The sequence below is a fragment of the Marmota monax genome, unplaced genomic scaffold (genome assembly GCF_021218885.2).
Source record: "Marmota monax isolate L192 unplaced genomic scaffold, Marmota_monax_Labrador192_F-V1.1 WCK01_AAM20220418_F8-fsc00031, whole genome shotgun sequence".
Taxonomy (NCBI): Eukaryota; Metazoa; Chordata; class Mammalia; order Rodentia; family Sciuridae; genus Marmota; species Marmota monax.
The window spans coordinates 6,096,829-6,122,586 of record NW_026695197.1 but is presented as its reverse complement, the minus strand read 5'-3'; the positions used below and the strand labels follow the sequence as shown (position 1 = coordinate 6,122,586).

At 37.8% G+C, this 25,758-nt stretch overlaps 1 protein-coding gene across 17 annotated transcripts in view; it reads right to left on the bottom strand.

Annotated features, from left to right (window-relative positions):
• Positions 1-25,758, bottom strand: part of Dtna (dystrobrevin alpha) — a 359,640-nt gene that overhangs the window by 110,241 nt on the left and 223,641 nt on the right. For all 17 annotated transcript variants that reach the window (XM_058573947.1, XM_058573944.1, XM_058573946.1 and 14 more), the window contains one exon: positions 16,709-16,789. In XM_058573947.1, the coding sequence (XP_058429930.1) occupies positions 16,709-16,789 (81 nt within the window). The remainder of the gene's footprint in view (positions 1-16,708; positions 16,790-25,758) is intronic.

Below are 25,758 nucleotides of genomic sequence, written 5' to 3'. Positions count from 1 at the left end.
ATATCCTTGAGACACAGATAATGTGTGTACATATGTGTGCCCCTGCCAACCTATGCACCGGCCCTCTCAACCCTCATCCTTGCCCCTGTGCTTAAAGTGATGTTGGTGGGTGTCTGAGATTTTGTCAACTTGTTTTCCCTGCTCTGAGACAAGCACCTAAATGCAGGAGGAGTCCTGCTGGTAACCTACTCATCATATCCCATGACGATGGACATAGATTGTTGTCTCTGAAAATTTATCTGATTCTTCCCTTCCAAGATGGACATTTCCTGGTCTTCTATGCATGAATTTTCCAGTGTAACCACACTTTTCAAAACATGAGAACCAAGTTCAGGTAATATTTTTGATTAGTTTACGTGTTGGAATTGAAGTGCCAATTGGGTTCTTTCACATAGCACACTCTTAAAAATATGTTTGTGAGCTTGAAGAAGAGCGACCTGTGGAGTCTCACTCTTGTACTCATCCAACAAAATTCTGATGTTCTCTGAACTAAAAGAACTAAAGTCTTTTCCTTGTGATAACTCTCAAATGGGAAGTTTCATCTAGTATTCTAAGTGACAAGTGGACACTAAGTAAAAACACTTAAGGGGCTTCACATGTGAGTAAGGTGTCATGAGATGGTATATGAGGAAGTGGGGACAGGAATTTAGCCCCTTGTCATAAGGGAGTGCAGGAAAATTCCATATTCCTCAAATAGATGCTCATTGGTCCTTTTCCTTATCCTTCCATCTCAGAGACTTAAAACTTCTTTCATGCAGTAAGTATTTAGCCCTTACTGTGTAGAACTATTGTTTTGGGTTCTAGAATTATTATAGTATAAAAGACAAGTAGGTTCCTCAGATGTGGTAGATAGAGATACTAAGCAAATAAATGTATTGAACATGAAGCATAAGCTATTTTCTCTTTTTATTTTAAAATATTTAATTAAAAATAAAATAAATCAAATGTAATCAAGGTGTACATCATGATGATTTAATATTCATGCTAATTGTTATACAATTTATGCACATATCTGTTTTTTTGTATAGAGAAAAATGGGTTTAGAGATAGTAGACGGGGATTCAAGTGTATCTTCATTTGTAGAAGAGAAATTATAATATACCCCTTTCTCAATTTGCAGGTGTTCTGAGGAACAATGAAAATGTATGTGAGAAAACAGTGAAGCACTACCTACATTTTAGGCATTATGTTTATTTTTTGAGAGAAAGTAGGCATTAAAATGCACTGTTGGGCTGGGAGCAGTGGTGCACACCTGTAATCCCAGGGGTTTGGGAGGCTGAGGTAGAAGGATCAAAGCCAACCTTAGCAACTTAGAGAGACCCTAAGCAATTCAGTGAGACTCTGTCTCTAAATTAAACAAATAAACAAACAAAAAAGAAGGATTGGGAATATGGCTCAGTGATTTAGTGACCCTGCGTTAAATTCCTGGTACAACCCCCAAGCACCCCAACCCCCCCACACACACACTAAAAAACAAAAACAAAACAAAACAAACACTATCACATTCAGGTAGAATCATAACACCCTCGCCCCCAGGAAAAAATTCTTTAAATTCTTTGCTCCCCTCTGTCTGTTACAAAGATATCTGGCCCTTACTATAAGCTTTCTTTTAGAACTTCTGATTTATTTTCCTTTTACTGGATGAAATGGTATTATAAATCCATGAGGGAGTGTTGCATGGTAATCACTAGTTTAGTTCAATTTCAGGTCAGATATCTTGAAATACACACAACTTCAGCTCATGAGAAAAAAAGAATATTTCACTGTATCACTACTTACCATACAGCCATTGCCCATGGAAGCAGCAACATATGGAGAAAGTCTGCCATATGCTGACAGATCCAGAGTTGGAAAAGGGAGCAAGAGATGAGATTCCATAACAACTTCGAAAGAAATTAAATCTAACCAGGGATTTTTAAGGATTTAGAATGCATGGTGGTTCATGTTGTAGGTGATTGGATAAAATATAAGAACTTGACCATATAAGAGATTGGATTCCCTTGAGGAGAGATAGATTCAGATGACCTAGCTGAAGATCAGCACAGGAAACTGAATTATGAATAGTCCACACCCATAGGGCAGTTTTTCTCTAAAGTGCTTCAGGAGCTGTAAATATGGGGTTACTATTGTGAGTTGGAAACTTAAGAAAGACTTGGAGGAGATAAGGCTCAAGTCCACGTCTAAAGCATAGCAGAAAGTGCACAAATGAGGATGAGGAGGGGAGAATACTCCAGGAAGAAGAGGATCAGGCTGCCAATAGCCCAAAACAGTGAAGGAGGGTGGTGTGTGTTCAGTTTTTGAATTGACCTTACTGGGCCAGAGAAGTTTGATTTAAGAATAACAGGAGAGCAGGATTCATAACTAAGCACATTTATCTATTGCCCATTATGTTAAATTTCTCTAATTTTTTTGATAAGCAAATCCCTCTATTTTAAAATTGACATGAATTTATTTTTTATTTTATTGAGAATTTGCATTTTATAAAGCTTATGCCTAGTTTTGTTTTCAGACTACAATGTGAGCTAATTCAGATCCCTAACTATAGCCAACGAAGCTGGCTGGGAAAACCAGGGTTGCTCTCTATAGTTTGAGTGAATCTCAAACTATGGTTTTCCACAGTTCTTAGGTCTGGCCAGGGCATCCCTAAGTATAAACAGCCCTTCAGGTGATTTTGATAGACAGTAAGGTTGGAGAGCCCCTACTATGGAGCATGAGTTATGAATGAAGTTAGACACCAGATAGGAAGAACAGGAAACTGATGTTCATTTGAGTCAGTGGAATTCATTTAAAAGATATCCCAAAGGGGCTGGGAGCCTCCTGGTCAAGAATGCAAGGAAAAAATTAGCCTGTTGTTCAGATTTTTTCAAATAAATATTTTAAATTTTATTCTCTGATTTATCTCTTTTTATGACAAAATATTATTTTAAAATCTGTTGGGAAGGAAGAACCAGTAAATAGTGTGCTTTGCCAGGGTAAACAAATGTATTTTGATGTGACTATATTGTGGGTATTAGCCATCACTCACTTTAACCAAACAATGAATTCAGAAAGAAATGTTGGTGAGAGCACAATTTTTAGATTTTTAATTAGTAGTCATTTGCTAAGCCTTTATAAAATGTGAACATGAACAATGACAATGCCAGAGTAACTCACAGGTTTTTTTTTTTTGTTTTTTTTTAATGCTTGTAATCTCAACTTCTTCCTTGCTTCCAAAGTATGCTTTGATCGCTAAAGCAGTTAGTTCTCTATCTTAAGAACCCTTGGAGAGAAGCATCATATCTTAGAAAGATAACATTTCAGTTTCACTTTAATTTCCTGGTTAAGGTGATGTAATAATGCTTAATGAAAAGTTCTACAACACATTTTTGGTGTAAAATCAAATTGAATATCATGCCAATCCTCAGAGGCCCTGGCAGTACATCCTTTGCCCATTAGGAAAAAGTATTCAGTGTTCCTTAAATTGTGTTTGTAGACCAGCTTCATTTTTCAAAATGAGGTATAATAATTGTTGCCTCAATAGCTGTCATACTATAAATTAAACTAAATTCAATGGAACTAAGCATTTATTAAGCCTATTATTTTCAAAGCATTGCACCAAGGATTGTAAAAAATAATAAGGAAAAGTAAATGAAAAGAAAAATATGAATAATAATTTCTCCTTGCCAGTGCTTAACTTTGTATAGAATAACTTTGCATTTGTTTAATAACTTTAGTGTTTTAGTTTGTTTAATGACTTTAGAAGCATGAGGACCTAGTGTTTTACTTCCTCTGAGGCTAGTCACTGTGCACAGGGTTTTTAGATTAGATAACTTTGTTCAGGTTTCTTTAATAGGGTTTTACCATTTCCCATATTCTAGTCCCCTAGTTTAGGTTTTAATACCTTCTACTTGGAAGCAGGCCTCCTAATCATTGCCAGTTTTATACCTTTCTACTTAACCTAAGAAATATGAGGGTCACCTCTGGCTAGGCCATTCTTCATTGCCTTTTGAATCATATCCAGAATGCTCAGAGTGAAAAACCCATGTTTGGACTCCAGTTTACTGACCTTTAGTCTCATTTTATGCTACTCTCCAGCTTCTTCCAAGAGTCCTGTGCTCCAGACACATGAGACTTCTTACAATTCCAGAATATGCCTTGGCCTTCTTAACGTTTACCTGTCCTCAGTCTGCTCCCTCCACCTGGTGTAGCTTCAATCCACTATCCTTCAAGGTGATATATATATGCCATGTCCTCTAGGAAGCCCATTCTGATATCCTCTATATGTTGTAGACCTTTTCTTTAAGCTTTATTACATCACCTTAATCAGGAAATTAAAGTGAAGCTGAACTATTGTCTTTGCTTGTCTCTAAGACTTCTTGGAAAATAGAAGGTAAACTGCTGTCTGTCTTTCATCATGCCCGGAGTCCTTCACATATCTATTAGATCACTGATGACATTCTACATTTTCCACACTAGTGGACATAATTTTTCCCTTAATGTTCAAGATCAGCCCATAATTGGGCTTTAGAAGAAAAGTCTCTAAAATTATGAACTAAATGTTGTGTGTAAGGTCATGTGTGTTTTTTGGGAAACTGTCCACAGCTTTTATGGGAGTCTCTAGAAGATATGTGGGGAAACACAGAACTAAATGACAAGCAGATTGAAGATACAGACGATGTTTTGCTCATGTTTGAGTTCTTCACAGTTCCTTGCATAATACCTAGTTCAAATTGGAGTGACTTGTCATGCCTATTGAATGGAGTATAACACCTGCTGCAAGCCAGCTACCATGCATAATCCCTAGAAGCTTTTCTCTGTGCTTCAGTATTTCAAGAAAGCTCCATGATCACTGAGCATGAATTTTCACTTTACCTCTTATTCTTTACACACTATGCCTGGCACAGATGGCCAGAACCCTAGGTGTCAGAGGCCACATTCCAAAAAGAAAGTGCATCCACAGGGTTGGCAACTATGAGCAACTGTCTTCAACTTTTTCTTTATAACCTTTGATGGGCACACGTGGCCCAACATGAAAATAGTTAGAGGACATAGGAGCATTGGAAACATTGAGCAAGTAGCAACTGGCTGTGAAGTGTTACTTTCTCTGTACTCATTCAGTACCATTTCAATATATAGTTAATTGTGCATTGAGAGTAGATAATGGGCTAGATAGTAGAAAATGCATTTCATTCACCAATTCAGATAATATTGACAGCACAGCTTCCTAGCACACAGAACATTTTTTGGGAAGTGGGGCAAGCATTTGGCTGGTGTTGTTATTAGTAGTAGCAGCAACAGGCATAGTAGTCTACAAAGCTTGCTTCATTGTACCAGTGGCTTTTTATTTTTATTATGTCAAGTTTTGACAGGTATTATAGGATAGCAATTCTGTATACCGTGACACCTGGCTGATTTTGGAAGTTAGAAGTTGCGCTCTTATATGATTTTATCTGGTGTTCATCCAAGGAAAGCTACTCTTGTGCAATGCTCTCCTCATCTGGAATAAATAGAACTAACTTTATAATGATGTATAAGGAGATAACACAGAATTCCTAGCCCAATACCATGAAGGGTATTACAATATGTATTAGATATACGTGATTTTTTTTTTTTTTAGCCACCACAATTGAATAACTTTTCTTTCCTTCAGAAAATGACAGATGGCTCAGGGAACTAATAGGTTAGTATTAGTTTATGAAAAAACATACAGCAAAGTTTTAGAGTGATCTACTGTTTGATATTCATAAAATCCAGATCTACTATAAAGAGAGCACATTCATTACATTCTGAACTTGAGCTCATCCTATTACTAAATTTGTACACTAAGGAATACAACTATCTAGGATAACCTAAATTAATGAGATGATCTCATGCTGCATTTTTCTTTTTTGTGCTGTTTCAGTTAAATTTTTTCTTTTAAATGCACTTGATAATTTCAAGAATCAGCACTATGATTGACAGGCCTCTAAATGTTCCTATAGATGCACTGTTGAAAAGGGGGACTTTAAACAGCAAAGAAAGGGACACACTTTCATTGGCTTATTTCAGACTTTCAGCTTATTTGCTATTGTTTAATATTTGGAAGATGGTCAAGTAAATCATACAGATCATGCCAAGCAGAGATTTTGGAAAGGGCCTGACAATACAAATAATTGAAAAAAAAGTACAAAAAAATTAAATAAAGGGTGAGTTTAGGCCAAATAAAAGCTAGGTAAGTTATTAAATAGCTGTTTCTAGAATGGAAACAGTATACCATATGTATATTGGGTTTCTTATGATTAACTACGAGCTCCTAGGGAGAAAAGCTTTGAGTCTGAATCAGTCCCATGTTTCTCAGGGTTCTCAGAAGCTCAGCAAGAAGTCTTTAAAATGGTTGGGGATGTGGCTCAAGTGGTAGCGCGCTCGCCTGGCATGCGTGCGGCCCGGGTTCGATCCTCAGCACCACATACAAACAAAAGATGTTGTGTCCCCCGAAAACTAAAAAATAAATATTAAAAAAAATTCTCTCTCTCTGTCTCTCACTCTCTCTTTAAAAAAAAAAGTCTTTAAAAAGTCATTACTTACTTTATGAACACATCTGCAGGTAAACATGGATTTAATATATGCTGTGTGTGGAGAATATAAGCAGCCATTAAGACACAAGTCTCACTGTCCTGGATTATTTTCCTCAGAGCACTCACTCCTATCTAAATTGTTGTGTTATTTGCAAGAATGAAAGCTTCATGAGGGTTAGGTTTTGTTGTCTTGTTTCGTTCATTATTCTGTATACCGAATGTATACAGAACACTGGCATATGGAGGGTTAATTTGTTGAATGATTTCAAAAAAATGTTTTCCCAATGGAAAAGCTTTTATTTTACAACCTAAGTCACTGATGGTTAAGAATTTTTTTTTTAAAGGATCACCGGTATCATTTAGTCATGTTCTTGGTTTTCAGACACTCTTTTCCATATCACAGAACTGAGTCTGTGTAGTGGCCATTGCTGGAAAGAAAATCTGATAGGACCACATTTCCAGGATTTTAAAAGATTGACAGGTACAGAGTTTTTGTTTGGTATGATGAAAAGTTGTGGAAATTGATGATGGTGATGTTTGGATAAAATTGTAAAAGTATTTAATGAAACTAAATAGTACCCTTAAATTGGTTTAAACAGCAAATTTTATGTTATATGTTTTGAAGCAAATTTTTGAAAAGCATTGAACAACTTTAGATGGAAAAATAGAAGATTATGTTAAAATAACCGTGAAGTGGTGTCAGTGCCACTATACATTATGCTTCACATAATGAATTATACATTTTTTGGAAAGTTATTTTGCCTGGATATATTAGCTATTGCTTTTTAGGTAGTGAAGTAGTTTGTTTTCTGGATATTTGCATTTTTTAGAGTTTAATGTATTCATCCTTCCTCATCTTTTGTAAGGGTAAATATGTTTCGTGGTTTAGAATGATTCCCTCAAGTTTCACTGAAATGCTGAAGTGCCTTCAACAACTCAGGAAAAGAAAATTTCAGTCTGCCTCTAGAACCTTCCACCCTGTGAAACTTACAAATCCATGGGGCTTACTCTGAAGGGGGTTTCTCCACATGAACTTCCAGTCATAGATTTAATAGGTAGGCTTCTTAGAGCTACTGCTGTTTCCTCACAAACATGAGAATGAAGTATAAGTTTTTGAAAGCATTCATGGTGAGAAAAGTCAAAGTTATGAAACTTAAGATTTTTCTAAGACGAGGAGGGATGAATACATTAAACAAAAAAGGTATCCAGAAAATGAGGGCACCTGGGTAAATCTAAAAGATACTAACAAATATTTTTCATTTCTGCAACATAACACTAGTGACAACACACTAAGTAGGCTGGCCGTGGTATTTTACTCATTTAAATTAATAGATACTGAACCATATACTGTCTTTGATATCACCAACTTGTTCAAAAGCTTCTTCCCAAATGGTCTCAAAAGATCCATTTATTTGCTTAGTAAGTATCTATTGAACACTTAAGTGTCAGGTACTACAGATACACAAGTATACCGACCGACACACACTGATCTTTCCCTTACCCTATATTTAAATTAGAGAAGACATAATAAATATAACAACTAAGTAAATTATATAGCATATAGTATATTAGAATGTAATAAGTACTTTAGACAAAAGAAAGACAAGCCATAGAGCAAGAGGGATGAACTGAGTTCTCATTTTTTTGGCTCTGGGAAAATTTGCTTCCAAATTCCTTTTCTTTTTTGTTAGTAGAATTCAGGTCCTTGTGGTTGTAGGACTGAAGTCCTCATTTCCTTGCTGGCTGTCAGCTGTGCATCTTCCAATGTCTAGAGATTGAGCATGTGGCTCCCTGTATCTTTAAGCCAGCTGGTCTTTCAAACCTCTGGCTTTCTCTTCTGCTGATAGCCTGAGAAAATTCTCTGCTATTAAAGAGGTCATATGATGAGCTCAGGCCCACCCACATAATCTCTCTATTTGATGATCAACTGTGAAATATAACAAACTTTATTAAATTCACAGTCCTGGTTGATTTTGCACAGGATTGCCCAGGAGGTAGGAAATCTTGGGGTTATATCAGACCGTAGTCAACATCAGCTGGGAATATAGCTCCGTGGCAGAGCACTTGCTTAGACTGTAATTGAGGTAAAGGTGTTTTTGGCCAGGTATTTACCATCAGCACAGAAAGATGTAGAGGAACTTCAGAGGTATGTAAAATGTATAACTGATGAGACTTTATGATTGATTCAACTTGAGGTGGGAGAAGATGATTACCAGATCTATCATTTGGGCAACGTGATGGGTCTCAGTATCATTAACAGAGGGAGCAAGTGCTCTTTTAAAGGATCGTTTGAACCAATCTTCCACTGTTCTATCATCATCTTCAAACTCTCTTTTTCTCTAATTTTCAACAGGTGAGAATAATATATTAGAAATGCAAATTTCAGGATTGCTGAGAATCGTACTAAAATAAACATGCACTTATTAAAAGTTTGTATAGGAGAATGCTCCACTCACTCTCTCACCACTGCCTCATAGGGTTTGGCGTGCAGTCAGTGACTGTCCCTATTTGTTGAGTGAGTAAGTAAATAATGATTGCTAAAACAAACAAAGAATGTTAAGGAGAACTCAGTGAAAAGTGATTCAAGGTGACATCAGGAATGGCTTTCAAGTAGAATGATGGGTGGATTTGGTTGGAGAAGCCACTCTCCCCTGAGAGTCTTTTGTTTTCTCTTAGTGTGCCCCACAGTCCCAAGATCCTGGAAGCCAGGCTGTGAGAGAACGTCCTCTAAGGGTCCCTTCATCACTCTGCTGACTGGCTCTGGGCCAGGTGTGCAAGCTCCCAGGAACAGGGCTTGGCAGACCACAAGAGAAAGATCACTGAAGCCTTGACACTTGTTAGATAGGCTCAGGGAAGCTTGGCAGGCATTCCTCTGCATGCACCTCTCTTTCCCAACTGACCAGGACATTTAAAGATGATGCTCTTTCCTAACTTGTGGAAGGAAAAGTGTTCAGTTGACACAACTTATAGGCATGATGCAGAAGCAGAAGAAAGGGAAAGAAGCATTAGTCTATTATATCCAGATCCGTCGTAGTAAGACTGTAGGTGTTGGCTTAGTCCACACGTTGTGCTGTGACACCAGCTTGAGCAGACAAAGCTTCCAACATTCTGTTAAACTAAAACTACTGCATCTTCAAGATCTTAAAAATAAACACAACTGAAGGGAAGAAGCAGCTTCAGTTAAATTTATATTATAATCACCAGGATTCTAAATGATTACTTCACTCTACCAGAGGTTTGCTCTGATAGAGAGGAAGAATTTTGCCGCAGGTTCAGGGAGCCCAAAGAGGAGCAGTTTTTCCACTGTCATATTCCACGGGTATCATTAATGGGTTTGTTTATGCTTTGCTGCCGCCACTAACCTCCCCACAGGGAAATTCCGGAACACAGGATTCTAGTGCAATGCACTTTTCTTTAGTCTAAACAAGTGTCTAGAATGATTTACCATCAGGAATGAAAATTGTAGATCCAAAAATTTGCAACAATACAGAGATAATTGTGCTCCAAGGACTAGTCATCTGCCTGTCCCTAACTCTGAAGGTTTCTGCCATTATGTCCTTCACTGTGAAGATTCTTTTCCCCCTAACTGTAGTTAGTTTTTTTTTCTTTCAGCTCTGTTTTTACACTCAAAAGTTTCCACATATCATGATCTGCAAGAATAGAAAACCTATGTTGTCAAGTGGTCTGATAGATGTATCCTAAGATGGGCTTCTTCAATTCCTGACCCCAAGGTTCTACATACCTTCTCCCAGCTATTCAATTAAACACAAATACTGGTCCCCCTCATTGATTTTAGAATATGGTGATTATCTGGGTAGGGCTGACATAAATGCACTATTTTAATAGAAAAACAATTTCACCTGCTGGTCACAGAAGGAGAAATCAGCAAAACACACCTAACTTGTCTGGAAGAAGAAGCAAATATTAACCTTCTGAATGGCCCAAAGGAGGCCACATGGCATTAAGAAGCTCTAAGAACTGAATGTACTCCTCAGTTGACAGCCAGCAAAGAAAATGATTTCTGCCAACAGCCAGTGCACTTAGAAGCACTGAGCCCACATGAGAACCACAGACCCAGCCAGCTCTTTGATTTAAGCCTAGTGATGCTGAGCCCAGAATCCAGCCACGCTGCATTAGATTTCTGACCCACAGAAGCTCTGAGATAATAAATGTTACACTGGCTGTTTTAAGATGCTAAATCTGTGATAATTGGCTATGCAACAATAAAAAACGGATACAAACATCCTCAAATCCACCTATTTAATCATGAAGCCAAGAGGAAGAATATACTGGCATACTAGGTTGAAGAAAAATTAATGGGATATTAGTATTTGCTACTAAAAACATATCCCCAGGGTTCTACTGCATCAGACTACTCACCTGGCTGGTGAAGAATAGAACTACATAAGTATATTCATCCATTCATTCACAGAAGAATATTTATTCAGGACCTACTAGATATCTGACACTCAGATTAATTTTGCAGTGATAGAGAAATATTTAGAAAAGCAGGTAACTGCATCCTTGGATTCGGAAATAGTCCTGAATGAAGTTTAGAGACATTAACATAGACAAAAGCTCAGATTCTAACTTAAATTACTTCAGGATGAAGCACATTTTTAATAAGTGTTTGACTTACTAAAGAAAAGATATATTGAGGCACTTTGAAAGCCCACCTGCAGGTATAGACTGTTCGCCCTTGTCCCTTTAGAGAAAATTTTAATTGATATGACTGATGATATGGATAGGACTATAATGTGAGCAGGGGGGTGAGGGAAGGAGCATCCCCTTGCCGCTCTAGTTCTCTTTTCACTATTGAACAGGAGAGATTAGATCGTTCTGATTTATTTTTCTTGTTTCCTTTTGATGTTGCCTTTTGAAGCTACGTTTCATTGACTCCAAAGTAATTTCTGAAAAAAGGTCTGCTGACATTGCAGGATACCTGGATCATTAAGCATGTCAATGCTGACCAAAGAAATAAAGTTCTTGTAGGAAGCAGTTATTTGTTTAAAATAAAGGCCAAGATGTTGCCATTTTACACATGCGTATAAACCATTTATGGGTATTTATTTTTTGTGGAAAGTGAACAAAATAATCTGGAAGCTCTAGATAATGTTGTGAATTAGAATGGATTATTTGAACTATTTGTTTTTTGTATTCTCTATCCTGTCCTCTTATAAAATACAAAACAGCCAGCTTTGTGCCCCCTAATTTTCAGAGGCATTAATTCTTTTATTATAGAAGGGAGTTTGCTATTTATGTCATGTGGAGGGAGGGCATAACAGGACATAAAAGAAAAATGATTAGGAGAAGTAGTGATTTGGAAAACCTTTCCTATGGAAAAATCTGGAAGGAATGGAAAGTCTTTTGCCTGAAAAAGACAAGGTGTTCTTGCAATTCTTCTATAGGGTTGGTGAACTTTTTTGATGGACACAGAGACATAACCAAAGATACTATATAGCTATACATGTAGGAGAAAAAGAACTTCCACACATTTTTATGGATGAAATTAAATATATAATAATCGAGGACAAATTTTAAACATTGTTGGCCTACTAATGAGAAGGGTGAAATTCTTTCTCGGGGAGACATTTTTATCTTGCTTAATTGGGATTAGATGTTAGTGTTCCCTTTCATCAAATCAGTGGCAAATATCTGTCTCTAAAATCAATTCCTAATTCATGGGGAAAGAGGTGCTGGGCTGCATTTACTCCACAGGTCACAGTTCTCTGGCCTCTTGTTTGGAGGGAAACCGTAAATCTCAGTATCCATTAAGAATTGCATCAGAGAAAATGGCCTTTGAATTTAGACAAGAAAAAAAAAAAGAAATCTTCTAAAAACTTACCCACTTTATGCTGTATCCAGACAATATTTATTTTTTGGTGATGGTGACTTTACAATGTTAGTTTTTATGTTTTTTCTTCCATTGTGTAGGTTTTAAACTTAATTTTGTTAATATACAAAATAAATTTTGCCCAAGGTCTGCACCTAAAAATAAACTGTTAAAATCCATTGATTTCTGCTGCTTTTCAGAATACAACAGACACTAGTATGGCAATATGTAAATCAGTGGATGTGTAACCGATGTGATTCTGCAATCTGTATATGGGGTAAAAATGGGAGTTCATAACCCACTTGAATAAAAATGTGAAATATGATATATCAAGAACTATGTAATGTTTTGAACAACCAACAATAAAAATTATAAAAAAAAGAATTAAGAAGTTTCTTGGACTTAAAAAATAATCCATTGATTTCTGTGAAAAAAATATGATAAGGAGTTTCTAATATGGTCTGAATGTTTGTGCCCTCCCCACTCTAACTTCGCGTTGAAATCTAATCCCTATTGTGGCAGGAGGTAGGGACTTTAGGGAGGTTGGTTAGGTTAGAGTGGATCCCTCATGTTTGGGATTAGAGCCCTATGGAAGAAACCCCAAAGAGCGGAACTGCCCCCATCCTGTGAGGACACAGCAAGAAGGTGCCATCATCAGAAAGTGAGCCCTCAGCAGGCACCAAATTGGGTAGTGCCTTGATGTTGGCAGAATTGTGATGCATTTCTGTTGTTTATAAATATCCAGTTGATGATATTTTTGTTATAGCAGCTCAAAATGACTAAGACAGTTTTTGATAAAGCAATCTGTTAGCCCCTAGAAGGAGCTTTTAGGGACAATCACCCATGCTTGCAAAAAACAAAAAAGCTGTGGCCACTTGAAATGATGGTAAGTGTGCCTTTAAATTTTAAATGTTTTGTTGTTGTTGTTGTTGTTTCAGAAAAGGCCTACCAGAGAAATTTATAAGGAGCCTGCCCAAATTACTAAGTCACCTGCTTCGTCCCTTTTAGGTGAGCTAGAGTCAACTTTGGTTATTATAATACTAAATTCTGTTCCCAGAGGTGTTCCACCCATTATTTTTGGAACATGTAATGTATGAAGAAGCATGACATTGTATGGAGGATGCTCAGGAAAGTCCTGCCTCTACATGTGATGAGAGTCTGTCCTGCATGAATATGTATGAGTTTCCCTAATAAAAGCCCCATGCTTTGTTGGCTAAGAGAGAGACACTGCTTTTGGATGATCCCCAGTGCGCTCCAGACTTGCTGCAAGGCATGACCCTCTCTTCCCTCTTTCATCTCCTGGTTGTGCTTATCAGCTTTGCACTCACAAAGCAGCAAATCAACTGCATTTGGTCACAAATGCAGTTATATATATATATATATATATATATATATATATATACACACACACACTACCTAAAATTTTTATCTAATTTATTTTGATGCAAAGTAAAACTCTATTATGTGGTGCCATAATTGTTTTGAGTTAGGTCTGACAACAGACTAAAACTATCTTCCTCTAATCCAGGAGAGTAAATTCATTGTTGACTAATGTTGTCAAAGTAAATAAATAAAGAAAAGAAAAATAAATCACTGCTTCTGATTATCTGTCTAGAAGGAAGTTTCCAACTTTGAGTAAGATGAGCCAAGACTAATTGTATTATTATTCTGTAAGGAACTATGAATATCACAACTGATATATTTATTGTCAGGAAGGAAAACTCAGCAAACACATGTAATACTTGTATTAAACACTTCTGAAGAAGGTAGAAGCAATTTTAGAAAGAAGCTTAATTTTAGCAGAGCAATCAAATTATGCTTGTTTTTTATGCCTGAGCCTCAACTTTGTCTAGTATCTTTTCCTAAAATGAATGGAGTTTATAAGGTACATTGTAAAGCAAATAAGACTCCCCCACTCCCCGGCTTAATATCTGCTCATTCTTTAAGATCCAGCCTAGATTTCCCTTAGGAAAGTCCTCCCAGCAGCCTCCATCTCTCACGTCGGGGCACTCCTTACCAGGGTGCCCAAACACCATGTACGTATTTCAATTGTGATACTTCTACATGGGCTTATAAATTTGTTTAAAAGTCCGTCTACCCAGCCAGGTGTGGTGGCATGTGCCTGTCATCCCAACTCAGGACGCTAAGGCAGGAGGGTTGAAAATTCAAGGCCAGCCTGGGCAACTTAGTGACACCCTCTCTCAAAATTAAAAATGAAAAGGGATGCAGCTCAGTGGCAGAGTGCCCCTGGGTTCAATCCCCAGCACTGGGGAAAGAACAAAAACCAAACAAACAAAAAGTGTATCCATCTAGTTAGACTTGGAGCAACAGGAAGTCAGGGATGACATCCTATTCACCATGGCCCTTTCTCTGGTTCCTAACACAGTGCCAGACACATAGTAGGAGCTCATACATGCCTACTAAGCCAAGCCATGAACAAATGGACAGGTGGGTCACTTTTCACCCACTATGCACCATCATCCTCTCTTCTTTACCACTGCTTTCCAAGAAGATCAGTGTGACAGAGACACAATTCTAGATGTAGGATAAAGACAAGGTCAGAAAATAATGAGAAGAAGAAGAGATGTCCAAGAATGAGAAGAGACCTTTCTCAGGGAGCAGGAGCCATGGAGCAGTGCGTGAGGGTTGCTAGGTCACCTGACAAAGGATGACAGTGTGTGTGCAGTTTGCACTGTTGGCAGGAGGGCTGCAGCTCCCTGTGAGTCTCTTTCCTTCCCTTCTGTCCCCTCCTCTCCACCCCCCCACCCCTCTGTTCCTCATTCTCTCTTCTTCCCTCTCTCTCACTTCTTTTCTTCTTCCTCCTTACCATTTTGTAGGCTTTTTCCAAAGAAAGAAGCCTAAGGAAAGCTCTGTTGGGCTAAGCTTTAAAAGGGGAACAAAACCCCCTTCCCCGTGCTCTTCCTGCCTCCCCAGTTTGGAGGGCCACTGTCATGCTACTAAATGGCCAGAACTTGGGAAAATCCTGTAATTTTTCATTCCTGAGAATGTCGAGATTCTTCCTCTGGTTCTAACGAGAGTGTTCCGTGTCAGGGGGAAGGGCAGCTTTTCTTCTCTGGGAACATTTTCCTTGTCCCCTAACCCTGGAAAGGGTTTTTATTGACTCATCGATGCCCAGGATTACAAATACAGCCCCCTTTTTTCCCCATCTGCTATAGCCCTTTTTCTCACTACTGCTGTGGGATTGGCTTAGTATCCTGAGAGAAATCAAAAACGCATATTGATGTTCTACCATTGTTTTTTTTCTTCTTCTTCTTCTATCCCAAACCCCATGCTCAGCTAGTGGGGCTGGAGAACACGCTATAGCTGGGCACCTTAAAGAACAGATGCACACTGCCCACCCTCCTGTCACCATCAGCTGTATGCTTAGAAACCTGGCCCTGGGAAATACCTGCTGGAGATTCTGGCAGGGTAGAAATCTGCAGGTGGCTGGTCTTTGCATATGCCAAGAGTCCCATTCCCATGCCAGTTATTCAAGAACTGTCTGTATGTGCTCAGGAGAACATTATGGCTTTCGCTGTGTAGACTTTGTCCAATATTAATTAGAAAAAGAGACCATTATCAGTTTTTAAAAGCAGAGCCAGTTTTTCTTTCTTTCTTTTTTTTTTTTAAATAATGATAATAAATTTATACACATGGAATAGGAAGCAATATTTTTTTCCAAGAGAAAATGGATATGGTGATGGGACAGAAGCGTTGACCCAGCAGGGAATGTAAACTGCTCATTGTGGTCAGTGATCTGACTCATTTCCTATATTTTAAAATTCGGGAACAAGTTGAAGCGAGTTCCCTGGTTTCTTTAAGCAACTTCCCTTCTGTCACTGTTGTCTGATGTCAGTAAATGTAGTTAATACTCCAATACAAAGGGCTGATCTTACAGCATCAGAACTAAGCTTTGATGTTTTCCAGGAGCTTGTAAACATGTTCCAATACTTACAAAGGAAATACACATATCAGGAGGATTTAATAATGTTTGATGTTTTATAAAGTTCATGAAAACCATTTTGATGACATTGCATTTAGAATACCAAGGGTAGAGAAAAGACGAAAAACTTTTGCCAGACTTAAACCAGTTCAAAGTTGGGATGATCCATATTTCCAGACGCTCATGAATTTCAATACTTTAGTAGGTAAAAGTAATTCAGACCTCAGAATTACTTAGGAACAGTCTTTGTACCATTTGTGTATCATTATAATCCTTTTATTGTTGTGTAAACATTTTTTTATCAATACGTGCAAGAAAATCTGGTTTCAATAAACTTAGTAATACATGTAAACTATAGGATTCATAAAGGTAATTAACCCAAACAACTAGCATACTTACAATTGCATTTCTTCTGAACAAATCTAAGCTTGCATGCTGTTCTGTAGGTGGAGAGTCGGATGCGATCCAGATCTTGAGCCCCTAGTGGGGGAGAAAGAGTACACATATGGTATGCCACGTGTGTGGAAAGGAATTATCATGTTTATAAATAAAATAACTGCAGATATAATCATACACTTATTAATTTTGTTAGAATACAAATATTATTTTAAGACTTGAAAAGGTCTGTCTCGCAGTCCTCAGGTTCAAGGGGAAAAGGAGCCCCTGCATTCCATTCAACATTGGAACCTAGATTGTCAACCAAGTGCATGAACCAGGGAACACAACCTCTTCCCTGTTGTGTCTATCATTTCCAAGAACAATCTGCTCAAGCTGTGACTTAAATAGCTATATGATATCAGACACTATCATAAAATAAATGCACTGCTATTGAAAATTGCTACTAGGTGACTGAATGTGAGCACCTTCTCTGTCGATCCTTCAGCCAGTTGCTTTTAGAAGCCTCTGTTTTCTCACCTGAAAGTTGGGGATAATGAAACTAACAGTACTTATTTCACAGGATTGTTGTAAGAATGAATGAACATATGCCTAAAGTACTTAGAACACTGCTTGGCACAGTGTTCACGATTGGCCTAAGTGTTCACTATTATTACGAATATCTATTATAATATTAGAGGAGGAGACTCCTTTCTAAAAAAAAAAAAAACAAAAAAAACTTGTATTCTTTCTTACACTATAGCTTCCAGTTCCTTCCTGGCAGAGGGAACATGCTCCCTATATTGTTGAATGACTTTCTTATTCCACACTTTAACTCAAGAATCCAGCCTGGTAGGTACCACATCTATCATCCCAGTGACTCTAGGAGTTTGAGGCAAGAGGATTGCAAGTTCCAGGCCAACCTCAGCAACTTAGTGGGGCCCTAAGCAACTTAGCCATACCCTGTCTCAATAAACAAACAAACAAATAAAAAGAATTGGGGGGTGTAGCTCAGTAGTAAAGTGCCCCTGAGTTCAACCCTGAGTCAAAAAAAAAAAAAAAAAGAATACAGCATGGCTCCCCATGACCAGAACATCAGGTCCAAAAGCTCTGCTGAGAATCCATGACCTTGTGCAGTCTCTTTCCATCTTACCTGCCCAAGAGTACATCTCCCCACTCTGCCACAGAATCTCTGCTAGGCTTGGGCCAGTCTCTCCACAAGCCACATCACAGCAAACTGAGCTCCTAGTGTTTCCTCTGCCCAGATTTGAGTGGATTAATCTCTAGACTGTATTTAGAACATATTCTACTGTCAATAAATGTGTCTGCTTTTCTTTGCTTTTAAGTTTTGGGCTCTCTTCCACCCATATTCATGTTTTGTAATAGATATAAGGCAGGTAGGTATATTTCGCATGTACTGAACTTTCTCTTCACCAGTGGTACATAGGTAAAATGTGCCACGTGAATGTTTCAAACTGTAATAGTGTACCAAGCCAACGAACTGCCATGGATGCAATTATATTAGGAGGCCAATGAAGTGCTTTCTCAGTGAAACTCAGGATGAATTAGTGAGTGTCCTTCACTGACAGCATTCAGCCTTCCCTCAATTCAAACTGATCTCTTTAGATTCACTTAAAAATATTGTCAATAGTCCTATTACTTTGTGGTTTTTTGAGGAACATCATTAAACATTCATTCTTATGAAAGTATATTTCTTGACAAACAGGCCCATCGGTACTGAACACTTACAAAATGTTCCCAGAGAAGAAAAGCTGCCCTTCCCCCTGACACGGAACACTCTCGTTAGAACCAGAGGAAGAATCTCGACATTCTCAGGAATGAAAAATTACAGGATTCTCCCTGACTCAATCCAGAAATTCTCTGAAACATGTTCTCAGGAGATGGACATCTAGCCAACAGCCATCGATTATTTCTAATGATAGGAAAGATTATAATTTTGTAAAAATAAATAGATTTTTAAGCCAGTAATCCTTAATTCTGTCACCTCCTAGCTGTGTGAACTTCAGCAAATTTTTACTTGGCAATTCAATTTCCTCAGGCATAAAATGAGGATAACAATATGAACTTGAGCAGGTGGTAATAAATATCCAGTTTTGACCTCTGCACCAGATAGATAGTCAGCAGCTAACAGGAATGGACCTGCTTAGAGGGCTTTCTGTACAATAACAGATTTTTTTTTAAACATTTCAGCTTTAATACGCCTCTTTGTGACTTCAACCCACTTGATGTAGTTTCCCATCCAGAGCCACATACTCTTTTCTCCCCTGCCATTAAATAATTCATTTCTCAAATACTACATGGCAACCATCATTATTATTATTACCATCTTAGATGTCATCTGAAAATTATGGACAAAAGCCCTGTCACCATAAACTTTAAAGTTTAGCTGGGGAGGTAACTTTTCCTTCATTTTTTAATGTTAAAAACAATATGATGTCTATCATTGAGTCTGGTATGCAACAGACAGAGAAGTTGTTATTATTATTCTCATTACCATCAGGCATGGTTTTAAAGCCCTTATATATTCCAATCACCCTGTTCATGGCTGGTTAATATCTTCCTAAAATGAGAAACACAAAGTAACTCAAATGCCAGAGATAATGCCTCCTCATATAGAATGTATAGAAAGCAGTTAATGCCACCTTTCATAAGGATATTTATGAATGTAATAATATATGTATATGTATATATGTATGTATATATACATATATATGCAGATGGTTTATTTTTTAGGTTCTTATTATGTGGTAAAGATGTATCTCCATAGGATGCGGTAAAGAGACACAGAGATGATGCTGAGGGACTGGGGTGTGCTGACTGCTCCCTCCTGCTCTATCACTATGTTTACTTAACACATAGTGGGTTTTGTTCCAGGATCAAGAAGGGGCCTAGATGTCTATAAATGTTTCCTATCTGTGTATGTTCTTACCACCTGATGATGTAAGTCCTGAAGTGACATGGTGAGCAACAAAATTGAGCTCTTCAGATACAGCAGCATACGACCTCACACCAACAATGCAAATGGCACCAGAGGATCCATGTTGGATTTTGGGACCCAAAGAAAACTGAGATATGCTCCATGGACTTTTGCTCTGTTTATTCACCTTGCTTAAAATAATTTTTTTTCTTTACCTCAATAAATCCTGAACTTAATTCACTTCTCCATGTGTGTGGTCTTTCTATAAACCCAAAGTCTACCTTGGAATTACTTGCATATCTTCTGTGTCCTCATCCAAGTCATTGATTAAAACCGAGGACCTGATCAGGGTCAGCATACTGTAGAAGGCTGCCTTCCTCCCGCTTGGCTGACTTATTAATTAATCCTCTGGACACAGACACCACACCACCTGTCGATCTACATAATTATATGGTGACCCAGGCATCACTTGTCCAACGCATAAACAACCTAAGAGGCTTTGTCAATACCTTGTTGAAATTAAGGTTAATTTTTATTTGATGGTGTTTTCCTCATCTACCAGTCTGGTGACCTTATTAAGAGGGGAAATTATTTGGCTTAATTCTCTCATTAAAAAGATAGCATTTAAGTAAATGAATAAGGAAATGGAGACATTAGAGGAATCTTTGTTTTTAGCATGTTAAAGTGTTTAGGATCACTACTACCTTTTGTCCATGAAATGAAAAATCCATTTTATCATGAAAGCTACATCAGATTCATATTATAGAGTCTAAAGAATCTGTGTTCTGGGACTGTGGCTGTGACTCAGTGGTAGTGTACTTGCCTGGCATGTGTGAGGCACTGGATTCGATTTTCAGCACCACATATAAATGAATGTAATAAACGTCTATCAACAACAACAAAAAAATTAAAATAAAACAAAAAACTAGAAAAATATCCTTTAAAAAAAGAAACTATGTTCTTCCTTTTGAATAAAAAATGAGTATAGCATTTTTCTGTCAGTTTTTTAAAACTTTTTGCAATGTCTGCAAGATAATGGATCATAATTATTTTTCTCATAATGTCACTTGGATATAATTTTTTTTAAAACCTAGAGATTCAACTCATTTGAATTATTTCTTATATTTGTTCCATACTAGTACACAGTGAGGGCTTGGGATAAATAATTAAGGGCAGAGATGAATACTACTTTCTCTATAGCAGAATATATTTGAAAATTTTCATAATAGAAAATTTAAAGTTCATTTATTTAAGGAATCTTGATGTTCTCACACCAGCTCCTCAAACCTCACCTCCTCATGTCATGGTTGAAAAAAGTGATAAAGATGAGGAAAGAGAGGTAAGAAATTATGTCTGTTCAGTGACCAGCTGTAAATTACTCCTCATCCATCTTCTCATGTTTCTCTCTCTCTTCCTTCCTTACCTCTGTTCCTGCCTCTCTCACTTCCTTATTTCCTTCCTCTTGCTTTTTTCCCATCCATTTATGAAACCAGCTCACCCACCCAACAACCAAGCACTTTACCTAATTTTTGACTTTAGCTTCATGACACTCCAAATGTTTCCACACAATTTATGTATGTTTTGCCTTCTGTTTTGATAGTTCGTTATACAATCTTCTATATAGTCAGTTCAATTTTTAAATATCTCATTCATTTTAAAAATTTGCTCAACAGAAATTTACAGAATGAAAATGAAGCCTACAAACTCTCCATCTGAACTCTGCCATACTTGATGACTCACTGAACGGAGGCATGTGTGTGCATGTGCGTGTGTGCATGTGCGTGTGCGCATCTGCTTGTGTGTGTGTGTGTGTGTGAGAGAGAGAGAGAGAGAGAGAGAGAGAGAAGAGAGAGGAGAGGGCGATTGGGAGGGGAGATGAAGGAGTTGATAGATCAAGGATGACACTTGGATTTTAACCTTAGGCAACTCAGAGGGATGACCTCACTGAGCTCAGGTAAACAGGAAGGAACAGGTTTGTAGACAGGGGAAGATGAAGAGCTCAGTTTCAGGTATACAGGGCTTGAGCTGTTCATGGGATATGGCGGTGGAGGTATCCAGTGGGCAGTGAGTCTTGATGGGGCCAAGATTGGGGATATTTTTCCAACAGAAGACTTTGTGCACAAGTATACATTCTAGATGACATCAGGAGGCACGAAGTTGGGAACTGAAACTTGTTCCCACTTCTGAACAGTGCCCAGCTATTTTATAGATGTTCAGAGCCTATGTGAACTGGACGGCAGCAGCCTTGGCAGGGACATTGGCTTTTTTTGTGGTGGGAACTATTACTGGAGTCAATGATGAGCTCACCTCAAGCTGCTTTGTCAGCAGAACAGCAAGAAGGCAAGGCTGGAAGAGATGTTGAGTCTTCATGCTGACTGCTCTGGATAAGCTGCTTCATGGGATTACAAGAGGTGGTTTTAAAGGACACTTGAGAGTTAGGGCAATCAATATGATGGCTTGGGTGGCAGAGAAATCATGGGTAGAGAGAACTGGCCAAGAACAAAACTGACTTCAGGTCTATTGGGTACGAAGAGAGAAAATATAACAATAGAGTGGTGGTGACAGAAGACAGAATGGTGATCTATGGTGTTAACATCTTAAAGAGAATAAGAAGCATGAGAAATGCAAAATCAAGTGAAAATGGTCACAGTGTTCAACACGACCTATGGTGATGGGATCATTCATGTCATTTTTCTGGATTTTTGAAATTGGTGTTCCTAAAACTCATAGTGTGTATGACAGAGCATGTCCCAGCTTCCTTACCAACTGTGCGCTTGCTGACTGCCATCATTCTGAAGAGGCCCGCCTGCCCTTAAACAATTCAGCATTGTTTCCTGAGGGCCCATGTTTGCCTCTTTTGATTTGGGTTCCCTCCTTCAGGTGGAGGCCAGTGGTGTCTTTGCCTTCTTCTCAAGGAAGCTGACTTCTAGGTCCTCCAAAGGTATTTCCAATTGCTTCCCTCTCATTAAAACCTAGCCACCCTGGGCCCCCTGGCTTCCAAGCAAACAGCGATTCAGTACCTAAGGTGAATGGATCTGAAGATACATGCCTAGGGTGTGTCTCCAAAAAGGAGTTTTCAATAGTGAATGACACTGAGAGCGTGTGTTCACAAGAAATTGAGAGTGGAAAAACACAGGAGAATTTCATCGGAAGACAAAAAAGTTATTCTGCTAAAGGCCAGTCTGATAAACCTGTTTGAGCAGATCAACTAAATTGTTGGCTGAAAGGTCAAGATGAAGATGATGTTTACATTTAACTAGAATTTTTTTTCTGTTGTAATCCAATACACTAAGTAAGCTGATAAATAGGACATTATAACAAGCAGAGTTTTTGGTTTAGTACAACTCGCCCAGGATTTTTTTCAAAGTAGATGGCCAGGATTTCTTCAAAAGTAGACTCACTTGTGAGTCTGTGCTGTCTTAATTGCATTTCTTTGCTGTTTCTTCCTGCTTCTGCTGCTAGTGGTAATGAGCTCCGAGTAAATGTTTAATGCATATGTTCTGCAATCTCCTAGATTTGACAAACCTTCTTATCAATTATTCTCCCTATGGATTGTCATTCTGTCTTTATAAGGCAGGCTTAACATTCCCTGCCACCTGCCTAACTTTAGACAGATTTCTTCCTGCCTCTAGACCTCTGGTCTCCCTTTGCTCAGAGCCTTTAGCTTTGGAAAGCTTCCCATTATAAATCTCTACTGGGCTTCTGTGAGATGTCAATCTCCATTTCTTCCCAGCTTTACAACCCAGGGATGACTTTCTCAAAGACATGGGAGTCAGCCCTTTGACATGTAGTCATTCAAGGAGATCATGTCCTATCTCCCTGTCTCTGCAGTGAGGGAAGAGCCTAACTTTTCTCCTGCCCAATTAGCAAATGTGGATGGTAGGCCTAAGCACATTGACCAAACTTCCCTGTAGTCCTCTGGTTATTTTCCACTCGGCACCCTGGTGCTCAAAAACTCTCCTCCAGGGCAGTTGAGGTTGATCTTTCTCTCCTATTGCCACAATCTAGAATAAAGTCCTCCGTGCCTGTCTAACTCTGCATGATGCAATTTTTCTTTCACATTCATAATTTCAAAAGTGAAAAAAAAATATCTTTGGCACTTTCTTTTGCTGTCTTAAAAAAAATAATTACTAGATAAAATTTTATAAGCACCTAGCCTTTTTTGTACTCCCTGTCTAGACATGACAGGTTTCCGGGGTAAGTTACTTTCTAAGTCTCAGTCTTTTCCAACAGTAGTTTTCTTTTCTTTCTTTGGTGTCCTGCTGATAGAGCTGGGGTCACCCATATATTTTTTCAACCACTTAATACATTCTTAATGAGATTATCGTTCTCTTTTTTAAGACAGTCTACCTATCTGAAGTCAATCCTCTCCATTGAAAGCAGTCATTTGTTTTATTCAGTAGATTTCTACCAACTGAGGATGTGCATTGTACTGATCGAAACTTGTTTTTCAAACTAATGGATGATTAAGGTCAGACATGTTCAGCTGTCTTGGGCTGACAACTGAATCATTAGTACACCCAGGGAGGAATGATGCATATTTCTTGGGCTGGTTTATCTATTCTAATCATTAATGAGGAGAACTTATAAACTATTTAATAAACTCTCCTGACAGTCTGAGAACTCTCTACAAAAAGATAATTAAAATTTGGGAAATGAACACATGGTTTTCCTAAGTCTCTCTCCCTTGAAAAAAAATTTAGAGTTGTTCTTTTTTTTGTGACTATAAAACTTCTGTCCAACTTTCTTTAGTTGAACAATTTTAAGTCACTAGACATTTGCAACATTCCTATTTGTGCCTTGTACTACATAAGGTGCAGAAGGAACTGGGCATTTAAATTCAGATATGGATTTGCAAAAGCATTTCAGTAAAGCACACTTCTAGAATTCTTATGGTGTGCCAGCTGATATAGTCTTTAGTGCTACAAAATAAGTTCAAAAATCTCCCCCAGATTTTATTACCTTCTTAAAGTAAATATTATTTATTTTTTCTGTATCCGACAGGACATTTCTCCACTATGTCCTACTGGTCTATTTTGATGCTTATGCTCCTTTGGATTTTATTTATATGGGCAGTGGCAAGTAGGTGTGCTTTTCCCCTAAAATGTATTTTTTTAACTTTTTCCCTCTTGCATTTTAACTTTCCAGGTATACAATATATTTTCCTTTCTAGAAATTAATTTACTTTTAATTGACAAATAATAGTTGTGCACATATATCAGGTACATTGTGATATTTCAATCTATATATACAATGTAGAAGGATTTTTCAAGCTAATTAACATATCCAACTCCTCACTGACATATTTTTTTTTTGAAAAATGTTAAAAATCTGTTCTTTTAGCAATTTTGAAATATGCAATACATTATTATTAACTGTAGTCACCATGCAGTACGGTAGATCACTAAAATGTATTCCTCTGGTCTAAGATTTTGGGAGGCAGTAACTGGGCTTCTTACCTGTTGGGTTTGTATCTATTTTAAAAAAAAATCCCTATTCCAGGTGACTGGCCACATCATAAGTAAAGATTCTGGTACCAAACAAGGCCTAGATAAAACCACAAGGCACTAGATAAAATTGTATTGGAATGTCTTGACTGAAACTCTCAGACTTTATATTCATCTCTAAAAATGGAAAAAGCAAGGAGCATGATTGAGATTCCCTATGTCAGCTTTAATTTTCTTTCCTCTTTGTTAGTTCTAATGATGTCTTGGTGCCTCAGATTTATTGAGAAATGATAAAAAGAAAATCTGAATCTTATTATCTAGGACTTTCCTTTATCTACTCTGACCCTCATTCTTGCCAATCACTTCCCAAGTTCCATAGCAACCTAATTTTTTCCTACTATCTTCTCAGGAAAGGAGGTTGTTCACAACTCAATTTGCTTGTTCTCACTCTTTATGCAGGAGGGAGAAATAAAATAAGACAAAAAACCAATAAAAGAATCACAGGGTTGATTTTTTTGGTAATATTTAATTTGAGACATCTGTTTTCCCTCTAATGTCAAGTTGTTGCTATTTATGAATAAGAAAAATGTTCTATAAAGGAGATAATACCAATTATACCATGACTATGCATTTACATAAACCAATAGCCTTTATTTAATAGGTTCAACACCCGAGGCTGTAAATACAAT